Source organism: Amblyomma americanum, chromosome 8 (assembly GCF_052857255.1).
Source record: "Amblyomma americanum isolate KBUSLIRL-KWMA chromosome 8, ASM5285725v1, whole genome shotgun sequence".
Taxonomy (NCBI): domain Eukaryota; kingdom Metazoa; phylum Arthropoda; class Arachnida; order Ixodida; family Ixodidae; genus Amblyomma; species Amblyomma americanum.
This window is the reverse complement of record NC_135504.1, coordinates 112,353,518-112,377,271: the sequence shown is the minus strand read 5'-3', so window position 1 is coordinate 112,377,271 and position 23,754 is coordinate 112,353,518. Positions and strand designations below refer to the sequence as shown.

At 43.0% G+C, this 23,754-nt stretch overlaps 2 protein-coding genes across 2 annotated transcripts; both read right to left on the bottom strand.

The window, feature by feature from the left end:
- Positions 1-2,114: 2,114 nt before the first annotated feature.
- LOC144100639 (A disintegrin and metalloproteinase with thrombospondin motifs like) lies at positions 2,115-10,688 on the bottom strand. Its single transcript, XM_077633521.1, has 6 exons — positions 10,651-10,688; positions 8,001-8,109; positions 7,148-7,297; positions 6,755-6,887; positions 3,190-3,312; positions 2,115-2,266 (listed from the first exon to the last, which is right to left on the bottom strand). The coding sequence occupies exons 1-6, from the start codon at positions 10,685-10,687 to the stop codon at positions 2,162-2,164; spliced, it is 657 nt and encodes a 218-aa protein (XP_077489647.1). The 5' UTR covers position 10,688; the 3' UTR covers positions 2,115-2,161.
- Positions 10,689-10,749: 61 nt separating this feature from the next.
- On the bottom strand, positions 10,750-23,551 carry LOC144102671 (uncharacterized). The gene is made up of 8 exons (XM_077635877.1): positions 23,480-23,551; positions 18,217-18,291; positions 15,426-15,545; positions 15,037-15,156; positions 14,341-14,460; positions 12,019-12,140; positions 10,964-11,041; positions 10,750-10,881 (listed from the first exon to the last, which is right to left on the bottom strand). The coding sequence occupies exons 3-8, from the start codon at positions 15,508-15,510 to the stop codon at positions 10,750-10,752; spliced, it is 657 nt and encodes a 218-aa protein (XP_077492003.1). The 5' UTR covers positions 15,511-15,545; positions 18,217-18,291; positions 23,480-23,551.
- Between the last annotated feature and the right edge of the window lie 203 nt (positions 23,552-23,754).

Sequence of the window (23,754 nt, the reverse complement as noted above, 5' to 3'; positions counted from 1 at the left end):
AAAAACATTCACAGTTCCCAGAAAAAAAAAAAAATGAAGGCTTCTCTGGGAACGTGCCCATGTTCTAAATTTTGCAGAATTTAAGTTTTCACAGCTCTAAAATGAAATTGTTTGCAGCTAGCAGTCCCTACTCTATAAGCAAAACGGTGTGTTTGTTTTTGTCTCGAAGATGATTTTTTTGTAGTGAAAAATTGCAAACAAGGTACATTTGCACAAAAGCTCGAACTACGAAGCCTCATTTCTCTTCACTAAAATGGCATAAAGAACTGAAATTTCCATATTAAAAAGGGGTTTTGAAATGAAAATGCTGGTGCCAATTTTGGTTTATGTAGCAAAAACGCATCCGAATGCTGCAAATCATCAACGCTGTCATAATTTGACGAATATTTTAAAGAAGGCAAGTTTCATCTTTTATCTTCAATAAATTATGGTCCACACTGTTCTCACATATTTTATTATTTCTATGTTTTTCGAGTTAAGGATGAGCAAATGCAACTTTGTTGCAGCATTCCGGTTGTTAATGGGGTACAAGGTAACAACCATCGGCCTCCGGCGTGAAACGACCTTGAAGGGCGGCTAGTTGAATGAATTTTGAAGTTCTGAGCTCTTTATTTTTATTTATTCAATTTCAGACAGTAAATTAGACACAGCTAAATAAATTGATGAGTAGAATTTCGTAATCAACAATTATTCATGCGCTGGTCTCCGAGAGCAAATTAGTCCAAAGGCGCATGTGTTGCCCGATTGGGTCTCATTTTCCACATGCATTTGTTGCATGTGGTGGATGTGGAAGAAATGATTTTATTTTCAGGGTTTCGAAGTTACGACGCATACAGAGAACAATTAATTGACAAACAATTAGCCTAGAATAGAAACAAAATAGTGTATATAATTATTGCAGGCTTAGCCAGCGTTCAGCCATATGTACTTCATTGTGCCCCTGTGTTTCTACATACAAGTGTCTTCGAGTACTCATTTGCGGCGACCCTTGATGGAAAACATATCAAAAACACAGCTAATAATGAAAATCATACGTTTGCTTCTCTTCGCCGTAACTCGTCGCTTGCTTCAGTTGTTTTGAAACTGCGGTTAAACTAGATGTTCGATCGGAGATAGAATGTGCATCTTAGAATATGTGTTTTCCGCATAAGAACCTCATTCTGAATTTATTAATGCTGTGAAATCAGTTCAGAATCGTTCAGCTCGTTTTATTTTGACTAGCTCCTCTTGTTTAGCTAGTGTTACGCTTGCGAAAAGAACTGGGATCTTCGAGATTTTTCTATACGGAGTCATCTTTCTAGACTTTCCACCTTTGACAAAATATATTCCGCAGACAAATCAATGAAATGAAGTCTACTGACAGCTCAAAATAGCTAATCATCCCGCATTGATAACCGATTTAGAGCAAGCATTCTAAGTGGCAGACATAACCAGCATTTTCAATCTGCGTCGTCTCCACGCCTGGACCTCAAGTCTTGAAACTTGAGCTTCTTCATCACCTAAGCTAAAAAGACAGCTTGTATTGTATTCTTCGGGCATATTTACCACTCCTGAGGGTAAAACCTTGACAGCCCAGAAAGTAGATAAATAATTGAAAAATAAAAATTCATTTATTATATGATGTTATTAAGCGCATTTTTCATTCGTGATTTAAAGCGGAAAGTGCATGTGATTCTACAGAAATATTATTGATTTTATTTCAGTTTTTACAGTCTCGCATTATCAACGCTTATCAGAACCATTGAACACGGATGTACTTTTGGTAATACGTCAAGGTGCGAGGCACCCATCAGCATGGAGCCGCCACACTCTGGCAGACATCCTTGCAGGACTTTTGACACTGGCGTCGCAATTGAAAATTATAATGCGGCTGACATTGTATAGGTGCTGCGTCAAAATTTATTATTCTAACGCAGCGTTCGAAAAGTTCAGCTCATAACACAAATGCCACACAAAATGCAGCAAAAAGGATGCACAAAACATACACGTGCTCTAAGTGAACGTAGGGACCGTAAATAATTTGCATTGTGCTTATAATTTTTCAATATTTAAAAGAAGGTTTATTTTGTTCGTAATATTGTCATATTGCAAAAAAAATAAAATAAGGTACGATGTAAGGGGTGCCGATTATTCGTTTTTATACTCCGGACTATGAGTTCTTTCATGACGTTGTCGTAACAGAGGTGAGCGGTGCACATGAAACGCATTTCTGGTAGCCCAATGTTACGTTGCGAGGATCAGTGACGCATTCTCCTGATATGCAAATCTGAAATAATTTAACAAAGAACTGTGCATTAGACAAAAGCAGAAGACAAGAGGTAAATCTTCATACACACGTGCTATTTTTGCCCAAAATTGATTTCTTATGGCTGTGTCTACTAACAGAAAACATCACGGCTCGTTTTTGCTCAAGGCACCATGTGCACCTGTTTTCTTTATTATACAGCCATTGAGGTTTGCTAGCAATCCACGTCGTGCGGTTCGTTTTGCTGTGGAGTGCTTAAAATATCTCGGCTATGATAACAAGTGTGTTAATCACTCCTCAGGGACCCGACACTTCCGTCTTACTTTTCCAACATGGCTGAAAAGAAAACCTGTAGGGCTGTATATTCTTTTTACAAAACCTACATATTGTGACGAACAGGACGAGGAACTGTGCAATGGCACGGGCAGGAGCGCTCGCGCTAGGCCAGCAGCCATTAAATCATCTCATTGGCATCGATCACCGTGTCTCTTTCTTCGACTGGCCGCCGCGTAACAATATCATGCGCAAGGGTCGAGTGGCAGACTGAAGTACAAAAATATCGTAAATAAAAATGTGGTGATTAGTTATGTTGCCTCGAAATGAAAACCGTGGATGCAACGGAAAGCTCGTAGAGAAAACGACCAGCAACGCCACTCACTGCAGCTTATTAAGAAGAAAGAATTCCAAGGGAATAGCGTTAATGACTTGAACTCGCCTGTCCTGAAGGAAAGTGACGACCGTACATTGTTTATTTGTTTGTTTACCGAAAATTAAAAGGAAGACCACGACACAATGTGGGATAATAAACATCAAAGACTTAATACAGGGCTCAATGATTAGGCAACCTCACCCGGCGACAAAACAGCACGAGACATTGGCACATGACAGAGGTTTGTTTGTAAGAGGACAGAACAGAACGTATTTGGCAGGATGAACCACTGTACCTGATTTTCACCACATTTTGTTCCATCCAGTGCGACAATATCGGTGACTGGTTTGTAAAGAAGGGTGGTATTCGAACAGCAGGATCGGCATACTTCTAAATGCGCAGTCTTCTTTTGCTCTTTCTGGAGAGTGGGACGAAAGAATACAGATAAGTGTGACATAGCGCATATGTTCATCAGCACTTGAATTCCACATTTTGAAAGCTACCTTTGGAGGCTTCTCTAGAGTTGTATGCTTTTGCCTAATATTTGGATCACATCAAGGCAATTACTTTATCAAATGAACCATACACCTTGAAATGACTTGCTTACGGCACTTAGACCATGAGAAACATCAGTAAAAATGATGTTTTATTCAACAGTTGCATTGCATCATAGAAATATGTAGTGTGGCAGTATCGATGACAAATAGGATGTCTCTGCCATGAAAATCAGTAGAATGTTCGCTGCGAAATCTTACACGGAAGTAGTATGTACTCGCTTGATTAGGACATAACGAATCGGAAGTCTGGGTCGGCCTCAGCATTGCTGGGCCAAAAACGCCTGTTTTCGCAGAGCATCAACTGCTCTCTCAGTGCGAGAGTAGTGTCGGTGATGACAAAACAACGCTGCACGACTCGGGCCAAAGTCCAAAGCAGTCTTCTGCGCTCAGAGCTTTTGGAAACTGCGTTAAATGGCTGCTGCATGAACACCGGGTCCCTGGCTAACGGGACGGGCACTGGCTACCGTACGCGTTGGCCGTACTCGTGTAGGCTTCAATTGTAAGGCGTTCACATGAAGTTTTGTCATTGTAGCTTGTGCATTGTTTGCCTTTTCGAGAAAAAAAGGGGTTGGTATTAAGCACCCATCTTGTTACTTGTTGTGTATTTGAATGTCCTGTATTTTCGATCTGCTTTCGAAGACTTTAGATACTGAACGAAGTCCCCAAAGGAATATTTTGATTGATATTTATTTCGCACCAGGAAAACATTGGCCGATGACTACGGTTTGCGATAATGCGATTGTGGAGCGCAGCTACTGGAGTATTTGAACCGTAGGCGACCGCATTGGAACACTCAGTACTGAACGAAACGGCCCTGGGTTTCGCCTTCGGCAGTGCGCACAGCAATCCGCCACCACTGAGCCGCCTCGCGTGAACCGACGGCAGCGCGTGGTACTCTGGCGGCATCCCTGGACGAGCGGCGGCCACAAATGGCACTCTTCGCGACGCACTCACCACATACCTTACCGATGACGCCATCGGCAAGCAGACGACGGCGTGTGCTTCTCTTTTGCCGCGGGCCGCCGCGCAGCCTGCCGCCCCCACGCCACCGTCGCACTCTCCTCCCGGACTATCCTCCTCGCGTGGCTCTGCACTCCGCGCTGGGTTACGCCAACGACGGCAGGAAGACATTTTGGATATTTTCAAGCAAACTTTTCTCTGCCGAAGGTCCACGAAGTAGAAGAGAAAGTTTGTTCAGACGAAGACTGCAGTAAACACCCTTCCTGCTATAGAGACAAGCAATCAGGGTGCATCACGCAGCTTGAACAGTGACACTGTGAAGCTCCTTTAGTGATGTTAAACCAGGTGCGTTTAAGTTGAGCCCTACTTCCGGGCTGACATTCAGAGGAATCTATCTAGCAGGAATGACTGCAATCCTCCCGCTTTTGTTGCGCTCTATTGTCCTCAGAAAAGAATTGCCATGTCAATGATGGATGCCGCCAAGAAGACCATCTTCAACACGAAATAAACGGTTATGATTCACACGTGATTTGACGCAGGACGACCTGAGTGGAGGAGCAGGAAGCCAGGGATACTGGACTACGAATCGGAATAAAAAAGATCTGATGGCTCGCAGTTCATTTGGGCTGCACCGAGAATAAATGTAATAATACCAATGGTCTCTTTCACCTCGTAATCTCCCGCGAAACCACAAAGAAAGTTCAGTTATGTGGATCAGAATGAATCCTGATGGCTTAACCATTTTAGCACATGTGATTGCCTTTAGTTTTTTTTTTCTCGCCCACGTTTCTTGTTTTGACCTCCGTGTCTCAACCATGGACGCTACATTTGAAGGGAACCATTAGTTAATATTCGTCAACACATTGGCTGAGGAGGCAATGGGTATAGCAGTGCGCATTTTAGTGGGAAAGTCGAAAATCATTCGGACTTGTATTACCTAAGAAATACGGGGCGTAGAACCAAAGGCGGCCTACCGTCGAGAAGGTCATGGTTCCAAAGCCAAGCAGGCGGCTAACAGCGTTTAAACTGTGCCTGATTTTTAGTATTTCAACTTGGAACACAATTTTTAGGAGTTTTCATGAAGGACTTCTTAAGGTAATGGAAGAAAAGCTCGCTGATGAAGACTGAAGCAAAGATTACCGCGTTCCGCTGCTGTCGGAGAAGATAGTTATAGACGGAAATAGTTCTATGCTTGGCACCCCGAATCAGCACGAGGGATATGATAGACTGCGCATCAGATGAGCTGCAGGCGAATATCGACCTGCGAAGTAAAAATAACCCAGAGGCCTCTTATGCCTGGCATAATGCAGGTATTAATCAGGTGGCGATAAATCCCATATGGCTATCAGATGAGGAAATCTCGGTGAGCACTGCTTAACTCCGGCGCTAGAAACTGACTGGAGCTTGAGGCAAAGGTATAAGCAGCACTTCGAGGTGTCTCTTGTATTTGCCGTGTGGTAAAGAGCGCAAGCATAAGTCGCGATATCAAGAAGCTTTGAGATTAAAGTCTTAAGGCATGCTTGAAGCAACTACGCAGTATAGACTTCAGGTAACGCGAACTAGTTTCCACGTCTAGACCATGTCATGCAAGTAGGCCGCACAGCTGTTGTAATTAATGCACTGTTACAAAAAAGTTCTAAAGTGCCTTCTTGCATGTCCAGCATTCCTGGATAAAAATTTTGAATTTTGGAATATTGTAAGGTGCTGTTATGAAATATTGAAAGTAATGGTCCATTCTTCCAATGCGCAGGAAAATCTTTCTTTGAAAGATTTTCCATCGCTCCCATCAAGCAGTTAAGACAGTCTAGAAGGTCAATGTGGAACGTTTTTAACGATAGCAAAGACATTAATAGCGAAAAATTGGAAGCCTGCCGACCAGAAGTCTGCGGATATATTGATTGTTGCGGTTAAATCTTATCATGTGTGAAAAAATTGCTTCCGTGAACTTTTTACCGGTGGAAGTTTTTTTCCAGAATTGATGGGTATAGACTAAATTTCAGGGCTATAAAGCAACCACGTGATTTCAAATGAATAAATATTTCGGCAATCAAGACTGTAGCGTGCATCTATACTCATTAGAGAATGGAGTAGGCAAAATGGAATACGGATCTAAAGGGGGCTTTAGGGCACTGCAGCAGAGGGTTTAGTAAAATTTTGCTGCTTGGCACAAAAGAAAGCGTTCGTCTAATATAGGAGTTTAAGCTAGTGATATTCGTAGTTCGCCAGTGGCCACAAAACTATAAGCATTTTCACGGAAAGTGCATGAAGGAAACATAATCTTTGTGCAGAATTAAGCAGTTTAGAGAAAAATTTGAAGGTCGCCAAAAAGCAGCCGGAACTTACGGAGCAATCTTGCATGTATGGATTCTTGTTAAAATAGCCTCTGCAGTACTCCCGGTACTGGAACATTTCCGATGGCAGCTTCTTGCTCTCAGGCTTTGTTTCTGTCTGGTTGAGGCAGCTTGGGGCTGTTGTTCTGAAAGACGTACATTCCACCTCCGTATTATTCTAAAATTATACCGTTCTGAAATATATTTCTTATTTTCTTACTAGTCTTCTAGGAAACAGCGAGGCAAAAAAATTACCTTTATAAAATGCAATCGATTGAAAGAAGTGTGTAAAACTGTCCCTACCAACAGCTGCTTAAACTTCTATAAACTAGCAAATAGGAAATATATATAAAGCCCATAAAGAAGCACAAGCTCACACAGATGCAGGTGCTAATAGCAAGCGTACCTTTTACCCGTAATGTTGGCAAGCATGTCTCGTTGACTGCATCTAGACATGTTGTAGTGCTTTCCAGAGGCGTTGTACGTAGATAGTAGATAACCGTCTTCCTTCATGCAGCCTGTCTCAGTTCTGTTCACGTCCCATGTCGCTCCAAGGCTGTGGAAGAACAAGACTTTAAGTACAAGTGTACATATTAGCTGCGAATATTGAAATGTAGCGCGCGCATCTGCTCACAATAAAATGCACAGTGTGCGGACAGGTCCTTTATGAAAATTGCAAGAACAAAATACTGCTCCGTTTTGCCAAGCGGCGCTGTGAATTGTACGAATGCTCGAATGGAAGCAAGCATGGAAATGTGCCCATGTGGAGGGAGTGGGATATTGGAGTGTACATTTGAGATTTTTCAGATAGATTTGAGCTTTCATTGGAAAATTTGCATCTTCCCATACATTGAGATACCTTCGTATTGAACTTCGCCCTGACTCTGCTTCGGTAAATGCACACGAGCTCTAAGTCAACCTTAATGTGGATATACACGAGAAGGCAGCACGCAAATCTTTTCGCGAATCACCTTGGCACGCCTGGAGGCATTTAGTAGACTACTATTGAACCGGCGGCATAAAAGCACCACGAACACAAGCGAAACGTAGCGTGCTTTATTTTCATTTTGTCCGAAAGTTTTCCGAAATGACTGGCTATTCTGCTGCCTAACGGATTAGTGTAGAAATTTTGCGCGGGACACTGCAGGCTAATAAAAACCTTACTCTTTCAAACAGCTTACTCATGTTCTCTTAGTACAAGAAAAAAAAGTATTTTGCATCAGACTTGGCGTTGATAAAACAAAAGCATTCGTACGTACAGTATGGCAATCTTCTGAGCCAGCGAGGAGGAGCCAGTATAAGCAGCAGCATTATCTCTCACCACCACGACGTTGTCTTTTGAGCAAGCTCCTGACTGATAAGCGTATCCTGAAAAGAACAGGTTATCAAAGAAGTTAACCTTTTAGCATATGCATAATTTATGGAGGATTCGACCAAAAAGGAAGAAAACATTTTTCACACCTAAACAAGTGTTTATTATTTATTTATCATTATATTTAAATAGAAGGAATATGTCTTTGCAATAAGGTCAACGCTACCATACACTAAGCCTAAATAGCAATGAATTACTCTTCTTCCGCACGGGGCATTTTTATTCATGCTTCTTGTCCTCCTAAGCGCAACGAAAATGACATGTCTTGTTCATGTTCGTCTAAGTGCAGTTGCTTCAACAAATTTTCTTACTTCTAACGTTACTGTTTTTACAAGAGAACGGCTCAGAGATTTGTTTAATTAGTTTTGTGGCTTCAATCCAACGAGCTCTGTTGCGGAGCACCTACCGACACTGAAACTGCGCAGTACAGTTAGTAGAGCTTCGCGAAGTAAGCAGACTGAAAGACAAGACGAATTGAAATTGAAAAAAAAAGCATAAGAAGCACTTAAATTACAGATTGAGTTAAGACAAAAACGATCTGCCACAATTTTAGTAAGCTACCACATTCCAATAAAGAAACGCACGATTCAGGGCACCGGACAGAATTGCCACCTATCGAAACATGTAAGATTCGAAGAAATCAATGGTATTCCAGACGAGGGCATTGTACACCGCATGTCACTCTGATATGATTAGATGGCAGAGCAAAATAGTTGATTCTATCAATCGCCTGCTTGTGTTATAATAGTTCGAAAATATTCCTGCGTGGAACTACGCCATGCACACCCGTCTATGCGCAACTAGTGGTCTGTACTCTATCGTTCTAAGAGGTTCCTTGCCGTGCGACGAGTTGGCTCTTGCTCGTACTTCGCGAGAATGTCTTGTAGAAGCATTTTCTCCACAAAATTAGTCTTGCCTTTCCAGAGTGGTTTTGCCCTATAGATCGTTGTTTTTAATCCCAAAGCATACAGATAAACCACTGCTGAAAAACAAAGTTTGGATAAATCCATGGTGATACGAGAAAATTACCGGAATAAAACATTCTCGGCTGTAGAACTTGTTATTGAATGGATCAAAAAGCTAATTAAAGACCAGGTGATAAAAGTTATTCGAGTTAATAGAATGAAGCCGGGTAGGATTTAGATATACGTGGGACAAATATTGGGTGCTTGTTATCACCACTCTCTTCGCGTACTGACTGTTCTAACAAGGGAACCTTATAAACGGTGTATGAAGGATCCAGTATAGAGAAGCATCAAAAAGAGACGTCTTGTCGTTATGATTATGTAAACAAAGCAAATGTCGCTCCTAACTCAAATACAAATGCTTGCAACCAATGCAGAGATTAGGTAGCACATAGTTCATCGAAACGTTCCGCAAGGCAGGAAATAATGTTTACATAGCGTATGTGGCCACAATGTTCAACATGCTGCGTGAACAGTCGCTGCCGCCACAAGGCCGCGGAATTGGCGGTACCTTCACTCAAAACGCTGTAGCTCTTAATTTATTTTATTTTATTTTATGCAATACTGCCAGCCTTCGTTTGGTAGCTAAGGCAGGAGTGGAGCAAGCATACATCGTTGTACAACGAGTTGCATCAAAGCAAACACACACCAAATAAAAAACGAGCACAGAGCAAAAACAAATACCCTGTGTTTCTCAAGAATACAAAAATGCAAAAAATAAGAGCATGAACAAACTCCATGCGTCTATAACAGAGACACCACAGCAGATAAGAAAGAATCTTGATTTGTCAAGCTGACCAGGTCACGAGGAAGCCGGTTCCATTCTGATATTGTTTTTGGGAAGCAACAAAACTGGTAAGCTTTACTTCGACATCGTGGCACTACTATTGTCGAGTTGTGTTTGCCGCGAGTTGGGCGAGAAGTATTATATTCAATGTAAGAGTCAAAATTAATGTTTGTTAAATTATTAATAATATAATGCAGCAGTTTTAAACGGATAACTTGCGGTGGACTTGAAGTGTCTGGAGTTCAGATTGCCTTAGTAGATTAGTGACAGGCACTGCTTACTGATTTCATGCAGACCGTGGACGATGAGGTGGAGTGCCAGTTTTCATGTGAATAATTAGGTAGCATTTACAATGAAGTCAGGCCATAGCGCTTCCCGGTAGACTTTAATTAGTATGCTACCAGGAACAGTGCTGACAGGCTCACAAATCTATAGGGCGTTCGGCACTATGTACAGGGTCAGTCAAAAGTTTCCAGGCCATAGGGTCTGCTTTCGAGCGCAGTAGTCAGGCACTCACGACACTCCCGATGCCCAAAATGTCTGTAGAGGAAAGGAGAAGAATCATCCTCACCTCTCAGAATCTTAATAGCTCTATTGTTATCAAAAGTAGCGGACCCTATGGCCTGGGAACGTTTGACCAGCCGTGTACCTACAGGTGCTCTCAGTATGGCCTCTTTTGACTACCGAGTAGTCTTGATTCAGATTATAACACCAATTATTCATAGGTTATCAATAATATGAAAAACGAGAAACGAATGAAATGCCTAAATGCGTAATGGACTCACCTACAGAAGTGCTCATGCCGTCATATTCTGATACCATAGTCCGGCTGCAAAAGACGCACGTGGATAATTAGGTAAGAAGACGAAAATATAATGGTGGGCTTACTTTGAGATATAGACGTATATATCAGCGTCGGGGCGAGAGGGCGGGTGGTACTGAATAAATCTTTGGAACAGGTAAAGTGTGGATACGGTCAAAGAGTCTTGTTGGAACACTCTGATATCTTGGGTTTCCTAGAAGAAAAAGGGATGGTTGTTAGGGCTCAGGCGGTTTCAGTAGATATAATGGCAGCTGTAATAAATTTTAGACACTCACATGGTTTGACAGCAGTTTGGAGCCGCCAAATAATAACTTTACCGTGCCATTTTCTAGAGGTTTAAACCGAAGTGCAGCCTGCAAGAAATGTCATCAGATGATGTATTGTGTGAAGGAAATAATCGACGTAGCCAGCATATACAATGCGACTGCCATGGAATGGGAATAAATACCTAAAGAATATGTTTGTAATCACTGTGAATTCTAGCTACTGGAACGTGTTATGCGTAATATATTGGGCTTCTTTGAAAATTGGGTTTTGAGGACAAATCGCGGAGTAATTGTCTCACACCTCGGTGCGCAGCCGAACCGCGCTGTAAGGGAAAGAAGGAAGGTGGGATTGAAAAAATAAAGAAGTGCCACAGTGGAGGTCTCCGAAATAATTTCGACCACCTGGCGATCTTTAACGTGCACTGAAATAACCCAGCACACGGACGCCTTTTACTTTTCGTATCCAGTAAAATGCAGCCGGGTTCTAACCAGGTTCTAACGCGGCTGCGTTTTCATGGAGGCGAAACGCTAAGGGGCCCGCGTGCTGCTCGAAGTCAGTGCACGTTAAAGATCCCCAGGTGGTCGAAATTATTCCGGAGCCCTTCACTACGGCACTTCTTTCTTCCTTTCTTCTTTCACTCCCTCCTTTATCCCTTCCCTTACGGCGCGGTTCTGGTGTCCGACGATATGTAAGAAAGATACTACGCCATTTACTTTCCCCCCAAACCAGTTATTATTGTTCTAACCCGGGAACTCCGGGTCTGGCGGGGCCTTGCATCTGCTTTGGCGATTAGAAAGAACAGTTCAAGATGGAACTCCACAATGCATTCTATTTATTTTCGCCTTCGCTGCAGTGTCCTCATCAGTGGCCTTAAACAAGGGCGTACGGGGAAATAATGGTGACGAGGCATGACATAAAGTAATATGCAGCAATAGGAAAGTTTTTTCTTTCGGGGTAGAAAGAAATGAGATGCTGTTACCCATTGCATATATTTCGAAGCACTGCAGCTAAGCTTATGTGGATGTGAGACAAAGTTTCGAGTGCATAAAACGATCATACGTACGCTGTTCAAAAGTGCTCTGAGGTAGTTCTCAATGTCTTTGCAGTCTCCTTGGTCTCGAAGGTAGGCCTCCATTTGGTAGTCAAGATCGTAATAAAAGAACACACGAGCGGAAATATTGACACCTGGAAATAGGATGCATCAGTGTTTACTCGGCTGTTGTGCTCTGCTGATTCAAACTATTTAAACAATGCAACTTGATGCTCAGGAATTAATTTTCCTGAACGCAACCACGTCAATATTCGGCGCGATTACAAAACACTGCAGTAACTGAAGTGATGGCAATTACGCCCATAAATAGGTTATCAAGGTGAACTTTCATGTTGAATCGCACACACAAGATTAATAAACAAGGCTCACTTTAGGGCTGTTGAAAAACGCGAGTCAGTTTAAAATCAGCTTTGGAGGTGAAAAACGAACAATCGCTCATGACCGCAATGACAGCAAGGACCGAAGATACGGAGGCGTGCACTGACCGTAAGAAAGGGGTGGGTTCAGAAGAAAAACGCACGAAAATAACCTAGGAACTACACGAGCGATGTCTCCTGCTTCTCATTCAAGATTTGCAAAGTGCAAGCGCCGCCTTCAGTCAATGACAATAGAAAATGCTGTGAGAAAGCGGGCCCAAAATTTACCCCGTGACAACCGAAAATGAGGAAAAGTTTTGGGCTAGCCGCTTGTTTAACCTTCCTAACCATGGTGTCCTCATAAACAAGACAGAAAAGCGTAAAGCGGCACAGATATGCGCAGCATCAAAGAGGTCTGCCGCTTACTGGCCGGACATGGAAAATGGAATCCAGCTCAACTGACGCTGAAACGAGCGAATGGCACCATCTTGATGCTCTTCTTTCTTGCATTTGGCGGCTGCGGCTTCAAAGTCGCTCAATTCCTGATCATACTGCGTTGATGTTGCCCGCATCCTGAGATCGAACGTCGAGATTCCGTCATCATTGGCGCTTTCGCCCCTTATATAAGGTGAAGGTTTTTAGAGAACTGCTTCAGGAGACCCATTTTATCGTCACGATAGCGAGGGTCTGAGTAACGGCATGCTCACGACTTTTCGCTGCGTGACCCCTGACGGCTTAGCAAATGCGATGTAGAGAATTGTGGAACTGGTCTGTGTTTCAGCGCACAACTAGGGGTGTAACATGGCAAGAATTTCTGTTGTACTGCTCTCTGTTCCGTGCGGCAAAAATTGTCTGGGCAGTCGTTACAGAGCCAATTCAGACGGGACGAAAGCGTACCTTGCAACACCATGCGAAATGCTCATTCACTGAGAAGAGTACGTGCACCTAAGCCAATGTGTTGGTTTCGAATACGAAATTTTCGGTCCTTACAAAAGTATTTTCTGGGTGATTTTTGCCTAATGTTGACAGGAATATTTGAATTGATAAGGAAGTAATACCATGGCAGCATTTCTGAGTTACCGGAAGATTTCTTTAAAAAGCTCAGTACCGACGGAAATGTTTAAAAAGTATTCTACTGGCGCAATGCGGTGAGTGGCGTGTTGAAGAAAATGTGTGCCACTCTCCCATTTGCAAACTGATATTCATAGAGACATATCTGAGCTGGACCCTGCGTTGAATGACATGCGTACCAACTATATCGATCACAGAGAGACCTAAAAAAAATCAATCGTTATGTTCTTAACCGGTCATCCCTTGCGTCTACTTTCATAGTTTGATAAATCCCTCATCTCTTCCTTCTATATCCGCTTCACCTGAATACTCAGTATAATAGTACCTTTAGTTTCTCTATTGTGCATAGTGAATGTGACTGTTTCGAATGCTTAAATTGAAGCTACTGTTACCTGAGACAATAAAATATAATTGCGATGATGCTTGCCTGTCCGAAAGATCAACGAAGCGTCTCGAGGCGTAAAAAAAGGCGCAGCAGCTTGGTACCGATTGAGGCCTTATGTCACTTCAGGCCTTCAGTATAAAGCCTCTGGATCTGCATTGTCGTAATCAAAATGAACTTCTTCAACTTATGCTGGACAATTGTATCGTGAAGAAACATTGGGAGGTATATAAGCGGAGAGAACATCTAGTTAAAATGAAGAGGCTCGTGAGAAATCAGCAGAAGGTCTCAAACTGGCATGTATAGACTCTCTCTCACCTTCTGCCCCCTTTCTGTTCTAGCAAGGTTGAGCTGTGCAATCCAAGTTAAAGGTCGCGGCGTCAATCCTCTAAATAAATGTCGACCTCCTCATATTCTAGTCGGCAAGCAGAAAGGCTTTAATCGAAAATGCGCTTCATTTTCCACGAAACATATAAACCGTAATTTTGTGCACGAAAAAAAATATGATGCAGTAAATTTCAGTACCTTTTTCAAACGTGAAGAGCTCGCTTGCGTTCTGGGTAGAATTAGTGTTGTTTCCTGCAGAGAATGCCTGAGTTGTGTTGCCCATAGTTGTGTTTGCCTGGGTCGCTGTAGTCCACTGAACTGCGGAAATACAGGCATGCAGACGTACTTCACACATGCGGCTTAGAGCAAGAACGCATTACTTTTTCCGTGGTTTCAGTGTGAATAGGCAAATTCTATAATTGATGTGTTTTTGAAGAATCTATATTTTTTAACGGTATACTTGAGAAGAAACTAGTGCAATATCGGAAATAACAGTTTGTACTGATCGAAAGCAGCTCCAGCTATGTGCACTTCTTGACGCAAAACAAAAGAACTGCCTTGGTGACTCATATCTGACACCAACTAACAATCAAGTATTCCTTCGAAGGTTTACGAAAGCCCCAAGCTTTTTTACGAGCCAACTTCGTAATTATGGCCGAGAAAACAAGTCCAGCAGACTTCCGCATTAAAAGTTTTGAATTCTAACGACCGAAAAAAAACGCTTTCCTTAAAGACAATTTACCTGCCATAACAAGAGTCAAACAAAACACTTATACGGGCTTTTGCCTGGCATTTAGAATAGGCTCAAGCATACCGATCTCCTCAAATATGCAACTAGAAATCTTGCTGATAATTTCTGAAAGGTCAAGCAATGTTTCTAGAAAGTAGCTTTACCGCTTTCGGGCGTTGTGGACAGGCTTTCGTTCTTGTGAGCTTTCGTCGAGTTGCCATTATGGGTTACTTGAGGTGTGACCGGCGTAGTCGCATTCTCCGTTGATTCCTTGGTTTTAACACCTGTACAGTGCCAGTTATGATAGAGCATTAGAGACACTTCTTGTTAACACATCCGATAGTTTCGTTTTCAGATTGCACATGTGCGACGCATGTCTACGCGATAAAAGGACGGTTAAACATGGCTGAATTCAAACATTGCCATTTGCGATAAATTAGCTTCCGCATCAACGCTTTTATACAATCTTTAGCAGATTCCTTCGAGGTACACCTATTTACAAATTCCGAGAGAAGTAAGCAACAGTACATGCAGTATGCTGGAACATTATTACCTTTCTCCGCATCTTCCACTGTCGTGTAGTATTGCGAAGAATTCGTTGAATTTTTTGCAGTTATTCCTTTTTTCATGGCATCCATAGTTGTATTTCTTGCTGTCGTAGTGGAAGAGTTATCTGTGGAATGCATGACATTAACGAAAAATGCACATCACGTAGAGAATATGCGCGACACTTCCATGAACATTTCGCTGGACGCGTGCAAAAAAGTTCACCATTAAAAGCCCATTTTCTGAGCATGCTATTTACTTATTTGCATATGCATAAAGGATTGATGCTCTGACTGGTTGGCATTCGTTCAAGACATTAAAAGGCAAATTGAAATTGACCCTTATCAATAGATTGCTGCGTTCGAATGACATATACGGTACTTAAAACTAAACATGGAGCTTTTATAAGCTAAGAGAAGTAACAATCAAATACAGGCTTTGGCACGCCCGGCAAATTTCGTAAGCAACCTGCGGTGCACGCGCAAATGTTTTTGGACGCTGAAACCTGAAGCTGCGTGATGCGGTTACTCTCTTCTAAATTGTGATGATCGAGTCGTTTTTGGTATGGACGCCACGAAATTTAATTGAGGGGTGGCGAAATTTATCTGAAATTTTCTGTCATCACTGGCTCCTTTCCTGCCGAACAAATAACAGCATAGCCGGAAATAGCCACAGATTGTATTTTAGCGACGACCAAAATTTCAGACAGAGCTGTCTTCACTGCGCCCTTTTATATCAGCGCGATTTGTGAAGGAACCTAAAATAATGATATGCTCTGTAATATAAGAGCGCTGCAAGGTAGTCCACAATAACTGCGAATATGCGGAATAGGTATGTTTCAAGACCGCTTTATACATGAGAAGAACGTGCACTTCTCTCTTGACCAATATTTTTTCTTCTCTCTTGACCAACGCTAACTAGATGTTCTGGGTCACATTGCATCACGACGTAAAAATTAGCCCTCCTGTCAGAACAAAGAATTTAATAGGAGGCTTCTCTCGTCGGGATAGTAGCTGAAGAAACGATAGGGGGCAAACTGAAGAAAATTGAATGATGTCTAGTCTCCTACGAGGTAGCTTTTTTTACAGTCTAGTACATAACCCATGCAAAACAGGACTTTAAGCACCTGCGGCCCCACGTGGGCTAATGGGACTGGGAAGGCCCGCAAAACACTTAAATCAGCCCCCTGTGCGGAACTTGTGGCAAGGCCTCAGCTGGCTTCGTCCTTTTAGAACCAGCATAGGGCGTACATGTCGGTTTTGGAGCGGTTAACAGAACTGCATAGGCTGAATTTGTCCAGACAGGTTATACATATCGTTCGAAGGTAGGTCCGATAGGGTAGCTAGGCGAGTTCCCCACATTAGGCCGATGTAGACCCGGACTGCGGAAACCACACAAGCTGTCCAAATCGATGCGACGCAGGGCTGTTGGGGTTAGTAAGTGGTGTGCGCACATGCTGCGGGAAAGGGAAGTGTGGACGCAGAGGTTATCCTGATGGCCGCTCATTAATGCTGAAAATACACATTTTCCAGCATACCAGAATTTTGTGGTTTCTTAAAAAAATGTAGCAGTCTTTCGCCATTCTCAAACCGGAGAGGGTTAGTTAACTTTCCATGGCCGCACCTCGCTTGTTAGCCCTCAGGAGCATCTTGCTCCTTCCATGGAGGGTGATAGTGTATAAGTGTTGCGCTGCTCACAAGTACAAAAACACCCATTCAGGGGAGGCGAGAAAGAGAGTCTTGCTCAAGCGCATTTTACCGACCGAAGGTTCCTGCGAACAGCTTGAGCAGCCGGCGGCCGGCACCAGGCCATTGATAGTATGGGGCACAGAAGTGTACCGGTTTGCCTCCCCTTGCCTGCGCCTCCGTTATTTCGCAGATTTAAAGAGTGTTGGCGCGCACCTCAAGAACTTTAGACGCGTTTATTAAAGCGGAAACTTTACTAAGCTATGTAGGCGCTTTCGTGTCATCAGAACGTGTCAGCAGCTATTGTGAGGAACAAGAAAAAGAGAACGTCTAAAAAGTGGTTACAATCGAAACAAGGTAATGTGAGGATGTGGCGAAAAAATTTGGTGACGATCGGATGAATAGTTGAATAATAAGAGCAAAAAATGCGCAAAAAGTGACCGTGGCCAGGGCAAAAGTGGCGCCAAATTTCAAACGCTGGAAATGTAGTACCATGTGACCGAAGTGTGGGCGGAGCGAAAGGGCGGCGCCAAATTTGAAAGCTTGGTACGAAGCGTGATGGAAATTAGACGAACTGCACAAATTCTCAGGCAAACAGAGGCAGTAGATGCAAAGAGGAGAAATTAGAGGCGACAAGTGCCGAGGAGGCGCCAATGCTTTTGAATTACTCTAGTGCGGGTTACCGCAGCGATCTCTAATTTTTGTGCAATATACAGTGATTGAAAAAGACATGATTTTCTCAAAGAGGTCGTCCTCGAAACAGTCGTATTGAATTATTTGCCAAAACTGTTTGTGATTACCAACAACAACGGGAACTGGAAAGGAATGCCTAATTTTGATCAAAAGGACCATTTTAACAGAAACGGGAACTTGCAAGGACTGCCTAGTTTTGATCAAAAGTACCATTTCCATTCATAGTGCTGTGAAACTGTACAAAACCCGGTAGGCGCTACACAGCTTCCAAAATAACTTCGTAATGGATGTTGTTTCTTTCTGTGGACTGGAAATGGCAGCATTTTTCCGCAGAAGGTAGAATGCCCTATCAGAGTTAAAATTTTTCACACCTGTTTGTATGATTGTACGCTTAAATGAATAGAATAAAAATCTACTTACCACTTGTCAATTTAAGAGAGTGAGCATTGCCCTTTCCTTGAGCAGAGCTAGCTTCATTCTCTGTGTTGTTTCCACCTAGGAAGAAGAAAATTAGGGTTCAGACTATTCGTGTTTTTACTCCAATAACTCTTGTGCATCATTGGCTTACCCATAGCTGAATTTACAATCTTACTTTTGGCCAGGCTGCAGTGAAGTTTTAAACAAATAGTTATCCTAACTAGTTTTAAACGGTAATAAAATAGACGATTAACTTTGGTTGGTTGAATAAACTTTTTGTGTGAATCATAAAAATTGTAAATTGATATGTTTAACCTAAACTGCATAGCTTCTCTTTGGAGTTGTATTCATGTGCTCGGGGTGACGTCCAATGAGTGAATGCTCCCTTATTTCAAATCTACTCTAGCTTGGGAGATTTCCCTAAACGTTCGAACAACACTAACTTCCAGAAGCGACGCAATGACTATGTGGGACGCCGTAGTGGAGGGTATCCAATTACTTTCGACCGACTGCGGTCTTTAACCTGTGCTGACATCGCACTGCAGGCGGGCGTTCTTGTAGTAAAACTTGGTGCTGGGCAAGTTGGTTAGACTTTGTTTGAAATAGGTTAGCGCCAAAAAATACGAACGCAATCCGAGAGAACGACGAATGGACACAGAAGACCGCTTACAACTGATTGTGTTTTTCGCTCCAGGGTACAATTTAAAAGGTTTTTCACATCACATCATGCCCACAACCAGGGGGCGTCAACATTTTTTCGTATCAAAAGTTATGATGCATCACTCGCTAATCTTGAGTTTGTGGCACAGTAAGCAACAATGAATGAAGAAACACCTGTAATGAGCACGATGAATTGGTGAAAAGGATATGGAAGAAAAAACAAACAGGACGAATAAAAACGTGCCCAATGCTTTCTTAAACGCACCTCTGGGAAAGCCAACTTCGCAGAGTATAACGTTATGGAAACATTGCTTACACACTGTCCTGGTTTTTTATTTATGTAGAAGGCCTCCAGCAAAACTCTGGTCTTTCTACTTGCACTTCTTTCTAGAACCTTAGCTTTAAACCGTGGCATACATTTGCACTCTAAAACATGCGAAACTAAATTCGACACCTTGTCTTGCACCCTCAAGTTTTTTTCATGCTCCCAAAAACGATCGTTAAGGCAACTCCCCGTCTGCCCGATATAGCGCCTTCCGCAGGGAAGGGGGATCACATACACCACTCCTAACGCACACCCGACGTAGGCTACTTCATGTTGCGCTGTGGAAGCGCGCTCGTGATCGCCGCAGATTCGGGGGCACAGCTTCGCCAGCTTATTTGGCGCCGAGAACACAAGTAGCACATTGTGCCTGGTGGCCATTTTTTTGAGGTTATGCGACACCTTATGCACATAAGGCCTCACCTCAGGCATCGTCGTCGTGTGTTCCGTATAACCCATTTTTTTGTGGGGGACCGAACTTCTTTACGAGGGTTTCAGCAATAGCCATTAAGATAGAGCAAGAAAAGCCTGCAGCCAAAAGGTGGTTCACCTGATTATCCTAGGTGGCATGCATTTGGCGTGGACACGACTTGCGAAGCGCAGATTCAAGACAGAGCGAAGTAGCAGCCCTATTTAAGGCCTTTGAATGGGTTAGGCCATAGGGCAAGAGCTCTTTGTTAGCAAGCGGGAGATAAGCCTAACAGGTATGTTCTTCACACAAACTCAGCCTCAGGTCCAAGAAATGCATTTCGTTGTTCGTCGGAATTTCATGGCTAAAGACCTGACCTTTATCATGCTTTTAAACTTTCTTATGACCTGTTGGATGGAGGCTGCGAATGTAGAGTCATTAGTGGCTTGTAAAAAGATTAAAAATCGTCTACCTATCTGAAAACCTTTATACAGGGCCACCGACAAAAGCTTGAACTAAAAGCGATCAATGCATGCTAAAAAAAATGTGACACGAAATAGGCGCCACACATGAACCTATACAAACTCCATTACGTTGCAGAAAAGGTGGCTTGGTAACAGAGGTAAAAGTGACAAATTCAAAAGTGATAAAATTCCAAAGGCTTTAAAAAATTGTCAAGAGGTGTACCAGCTGAAGACTGAAAGGTAATTTTGCCAGTTAGTTAAACAGACTCTTTCACATCAACTAAATGTTCGGCTTGAGGGACAGAATAAAACAAACATTCAACCCCAACCGAAAATGCGCAACCGACTTGGCGATTGTCCTGAAGGTAATCTGACACATTTTGGGACTTCCTTGCCTCGAAGGGATTATCTACATTCAAATTCCAAGTCAACTTTATTTTTCAGCATCCAAAGTCCGCTGGACAGGAGCTTTTTGCTTGCCCCACCCCCTCCCCCGCCCCCATACTCAACATTACTCCGGAGCTTTTTTAACGGGAAGCGGCTAACACATTGCTGCCATGAGCCATTTTCGCTGATGATGATTCTGAAGGGTACGTCAAGTTTGTGAGTCTTAGCCGTTAAGAAGGCGTTCAGGCAGTTGCCTCTACAGTTACTAATATCATTAGCTAAAGAAAACAGACTGAGGTCCTTGCAAAAACTCATGAACTTAGTTTTAACAAGCACATCGCTTTTTCTCACACGTGCAAAGTTCTTTTTTTATAATAAACTGTACATCTGCAACCAAAATTTCTTATTCTAACCCAACGTTTCGAAGCCGACTCGGCTCCTTCATCACGGGTGACTGAGGGCAGTAGCTAGCGTCTGTTAAGTATGGAGGGTAGGAGGGGGTCAAAGGAACGACAGCTGTGATGCGAAAGGCGTGAAAAAGGGGGGAGGGGGTTTAGGCTGTTAGTCACGTTGTCGCACTGCAGGGAGGTGGTCAATGGCGACTTTTTTTCCGTTGATAAAAAAAACCAAGTCCCTGGGCATATATTAGGGGCAGGTTTCCTTTTGTGCGGTTCATGTTGTACGGGGTGGTTTGGATGTGCCAGTATTCCAGAAGGAGCCTTTTGTGGTATTTTGTTTCGGGTCCGAGGATGCGGGTTTTTTTTCGAAGCTGATTCTATGGTCGGAGTCCTCGGAATGTTCGGCTACGGGATTGTGCTCTCTTGCGAAGTTGCGGACATCGTTTTTATGTTGCCGAATTCTTTCATTGAAATTTTTAGTTTCGCCGATGTAGCTTGCGCCGCAGTCGGCGTAAGGAATTTTGTAGACAATGCCTTGGGCTCTTTCTCTACGCGGTCGGTCTTTGGGAGCAGGTAGGCAAAGCGCAACAGTGTTTGTGGGCTTGTGCGCAACCTGGATACCCCAATGTTTCAGGATTCGGGCGATGGTTTCGCTGACACCTCAGACATAAGGTAAAGTGACGTATTTTGGTGGTGGCGTTGGTCTTTGTGCGTTGATTTCTTGGCGAAGGTTGTGTTTTTGACTTCGAATGGATTTTTGAATAAAGTCTTTAAGGTAGCCGTTCATGATGAGTTCTTTGAATATCGTGCGTTCTTCCTTTTCTCTGTCAAGTTCTGTGCGGCAGTGTGTCTCAATTCTTCTGAACAACGTGTTCACCACTGATGCTTCATGGACTGTCGGATGGCTTGACGGCTCATGGAGCTTCTCAGAGTATTATATAAAAACACTACAAGATATCTCTTATGGGCGTACAGCTACCATAGCACTTCTTAAAAAGAACGATTTTTCAATACAAAAGCGTGCCAGACAGAGAGACACGACCTCGGTACATGCTATTCAGCGCATGTTTACAGGAGGTACTCAGAGGTAGTGATCGGGTACAGTTCGGGACAAGAGTTAGTGGAGAATATCTTAGTAATCTGCGATTCGCTCATGGCATTGCCTTGCTAAGTCACTCAAGTGATGAACTGCAAAGCATGATCAATGCTTTAGACAAAAGAGAAGCTCTTCTGGTATAAAGATTGATATGCAGAGAAGCAAAGTAGTCAAATGTCTCGGATGGCAACATCAGTTTACAATTTGTAGCCAGGTGCTGGAAGTGCTAAGGGAATATGTCTACTTAGGGCAAGTAGCAACAGCAGATCCGAATCACGAGAGAGAATTAACCAGAATAATAACATAAGATGGAGTTCATATGGCTCGCAGGGCATGAATGACAATTAACCAATATCTACCAAGAGAAAAGTATATAAAAGCTGTATCTTACCAGTGCTCACTTATGGGGCAGAAACGTGGAGGCTAACGAAAAGTATTAAACATAATTACAGCGCAGCGAGCTATGCAAAGAAATATGATAGGTATAACGTTAACAGGAAATGAAGAAAGCAGAGTGGGTCAGGGATCAAACACGGGGTAACGACATCCGAGTTGAAATGAAGAGGAAGAATTGGCTTGGGCGGGGCGTGTAATGGGAAAGCAAGATAATCGATGGTCCTTCAGAGTAACGGAGTAGATTACAAGAGAAGGCAAGCGTAGGAGGGGGCGGCAGGAAGTTAGGTGGGCGGATGAGATTAACAAGTTTGCAAGGATTGGGTGGCCACAGCGTGAAAAGAACAGGGTTAATTGGACATATATGGGAGAGGCGTTTGTCCTGCAGTGGGCGTAGTCAAGCTGATGATGACGATGATCTGATTTTCTCTCTTCGGAAGCAAAAACGGGTTAGGGAACATTCGGGCTTCCCCCACGTTCGAACTACGGAGCAACTTCTTCCATTGACGGTGCAAGTGGGACAACTTCATGCTGTTCTGTAGTATCATAGCGCAAGCACAGGCAAGACTAGAAAGAGAGGCCTACTGAAGCGCATGCTACCGACCGAAGGGTTTGCCGATAGCTACAACAGCCACCGAAAACTAGGCCTTTATTTGGTACAATTCGTTAAAGTGTCCCTCTCTGCCTCCTATCACATGCGTCTATATTCTTCCGCAACTGTACGCTGCGCAGCATTAGCACCAGATGATTATTATTGTGTTTATTGATTCATAAGGAGTTAGTGCATTTTCTGTAGGAAGTTCTTCTCGAGAGAATTTCATCGAAATATTTATCAAGGTGGTTTATGAGGAATAACAACGCTACCTATGTAAAAGAAAGCCCACATGAGCTGCTGGTTTCTAAGAACTTTGTTCATCAAACTAGGTGTGCGTTTCATTATGCGGTGTCGACTTTACAAAATATTCTAGATTCGCAGTAGTATCGACAAGACATTTCAGATGTTCGTGCCTTTTAAGAGTTGGCTGTGAATTGCAACGGTGTTTGGAAGAAGTGAAAATGCGTTCTCAGGATTTGAATCTGTCCATATCTAGTGGTGTAATGGCCCAATGTAACAAGTATGATCAAAAAGCTACTTACCGAGTCTCGTCGCATTGGAGTTGGTATTCTTCTCGCTGTGATGAGTGTCGGTATGCTTGATTTTAATGTTCGCACCTTGGAAGAAAAAATTCGGGTTCCTGGTTTCCCCACTGTGCTCTATTTACTGTCATGCATCATCCTGCCTGATCCGAAATCATTTCATCAGCATTTTTAAAATTGAGAAGACTTCAGCGGAGATTCTAATTTCGAAGTTATTGTTAGATGTTTAAAGAGAGAAATGAACTATTAACGCGAGAGCATTAAAAGGCTTATCG

Excerpts from the sequence above, each read along its gene's own strand:
- LOC144100639 (XM_077633521.1), bottom strand. The coding sequence starts at position 10,687 with ATGGTATCAGAATATGACGGCATGAGCACTTCTGTAG. Across the intron at positions 8,110-10,650 it reads CGGCATGAGCACTTCTGTAG|GATACGCTTATCAGTCAGGA; the intron begins GTGAGTCCATTA and ends TGTTCTTTTCAG. Across the intron at positions 7,298-8,000 it reads GCTCAGAAGATTGCCATACT|CCTTGGAGCGACATGGGACG; the intron begins GTACGTACGAAT and ends GTTCTTCCACAG.
- LOC144102671 (XM_077635877.1), bottom strand. The coding sequence starts at position 15,510 with ATGGATGCCATGAAAAAAGGAATAACTGCAAAAAATTCAACGAATTCT. Across the intron at positions 14,461-15,036 it reads GTCCACAACGCCCGAAAGCG|TTCAGTGGACTACAGCGACC; the intron begins GTAAAGCTACTT and ends GTATTTCCGCAG. Across the intron at positions 10,882-10,963 it reads CCAAACTGCTGTCAAACCAT|GAAACCCAAGATATCAGAGT; the intron begins GTGAGTGTCTAA and ends TTTTTCTTCTAG.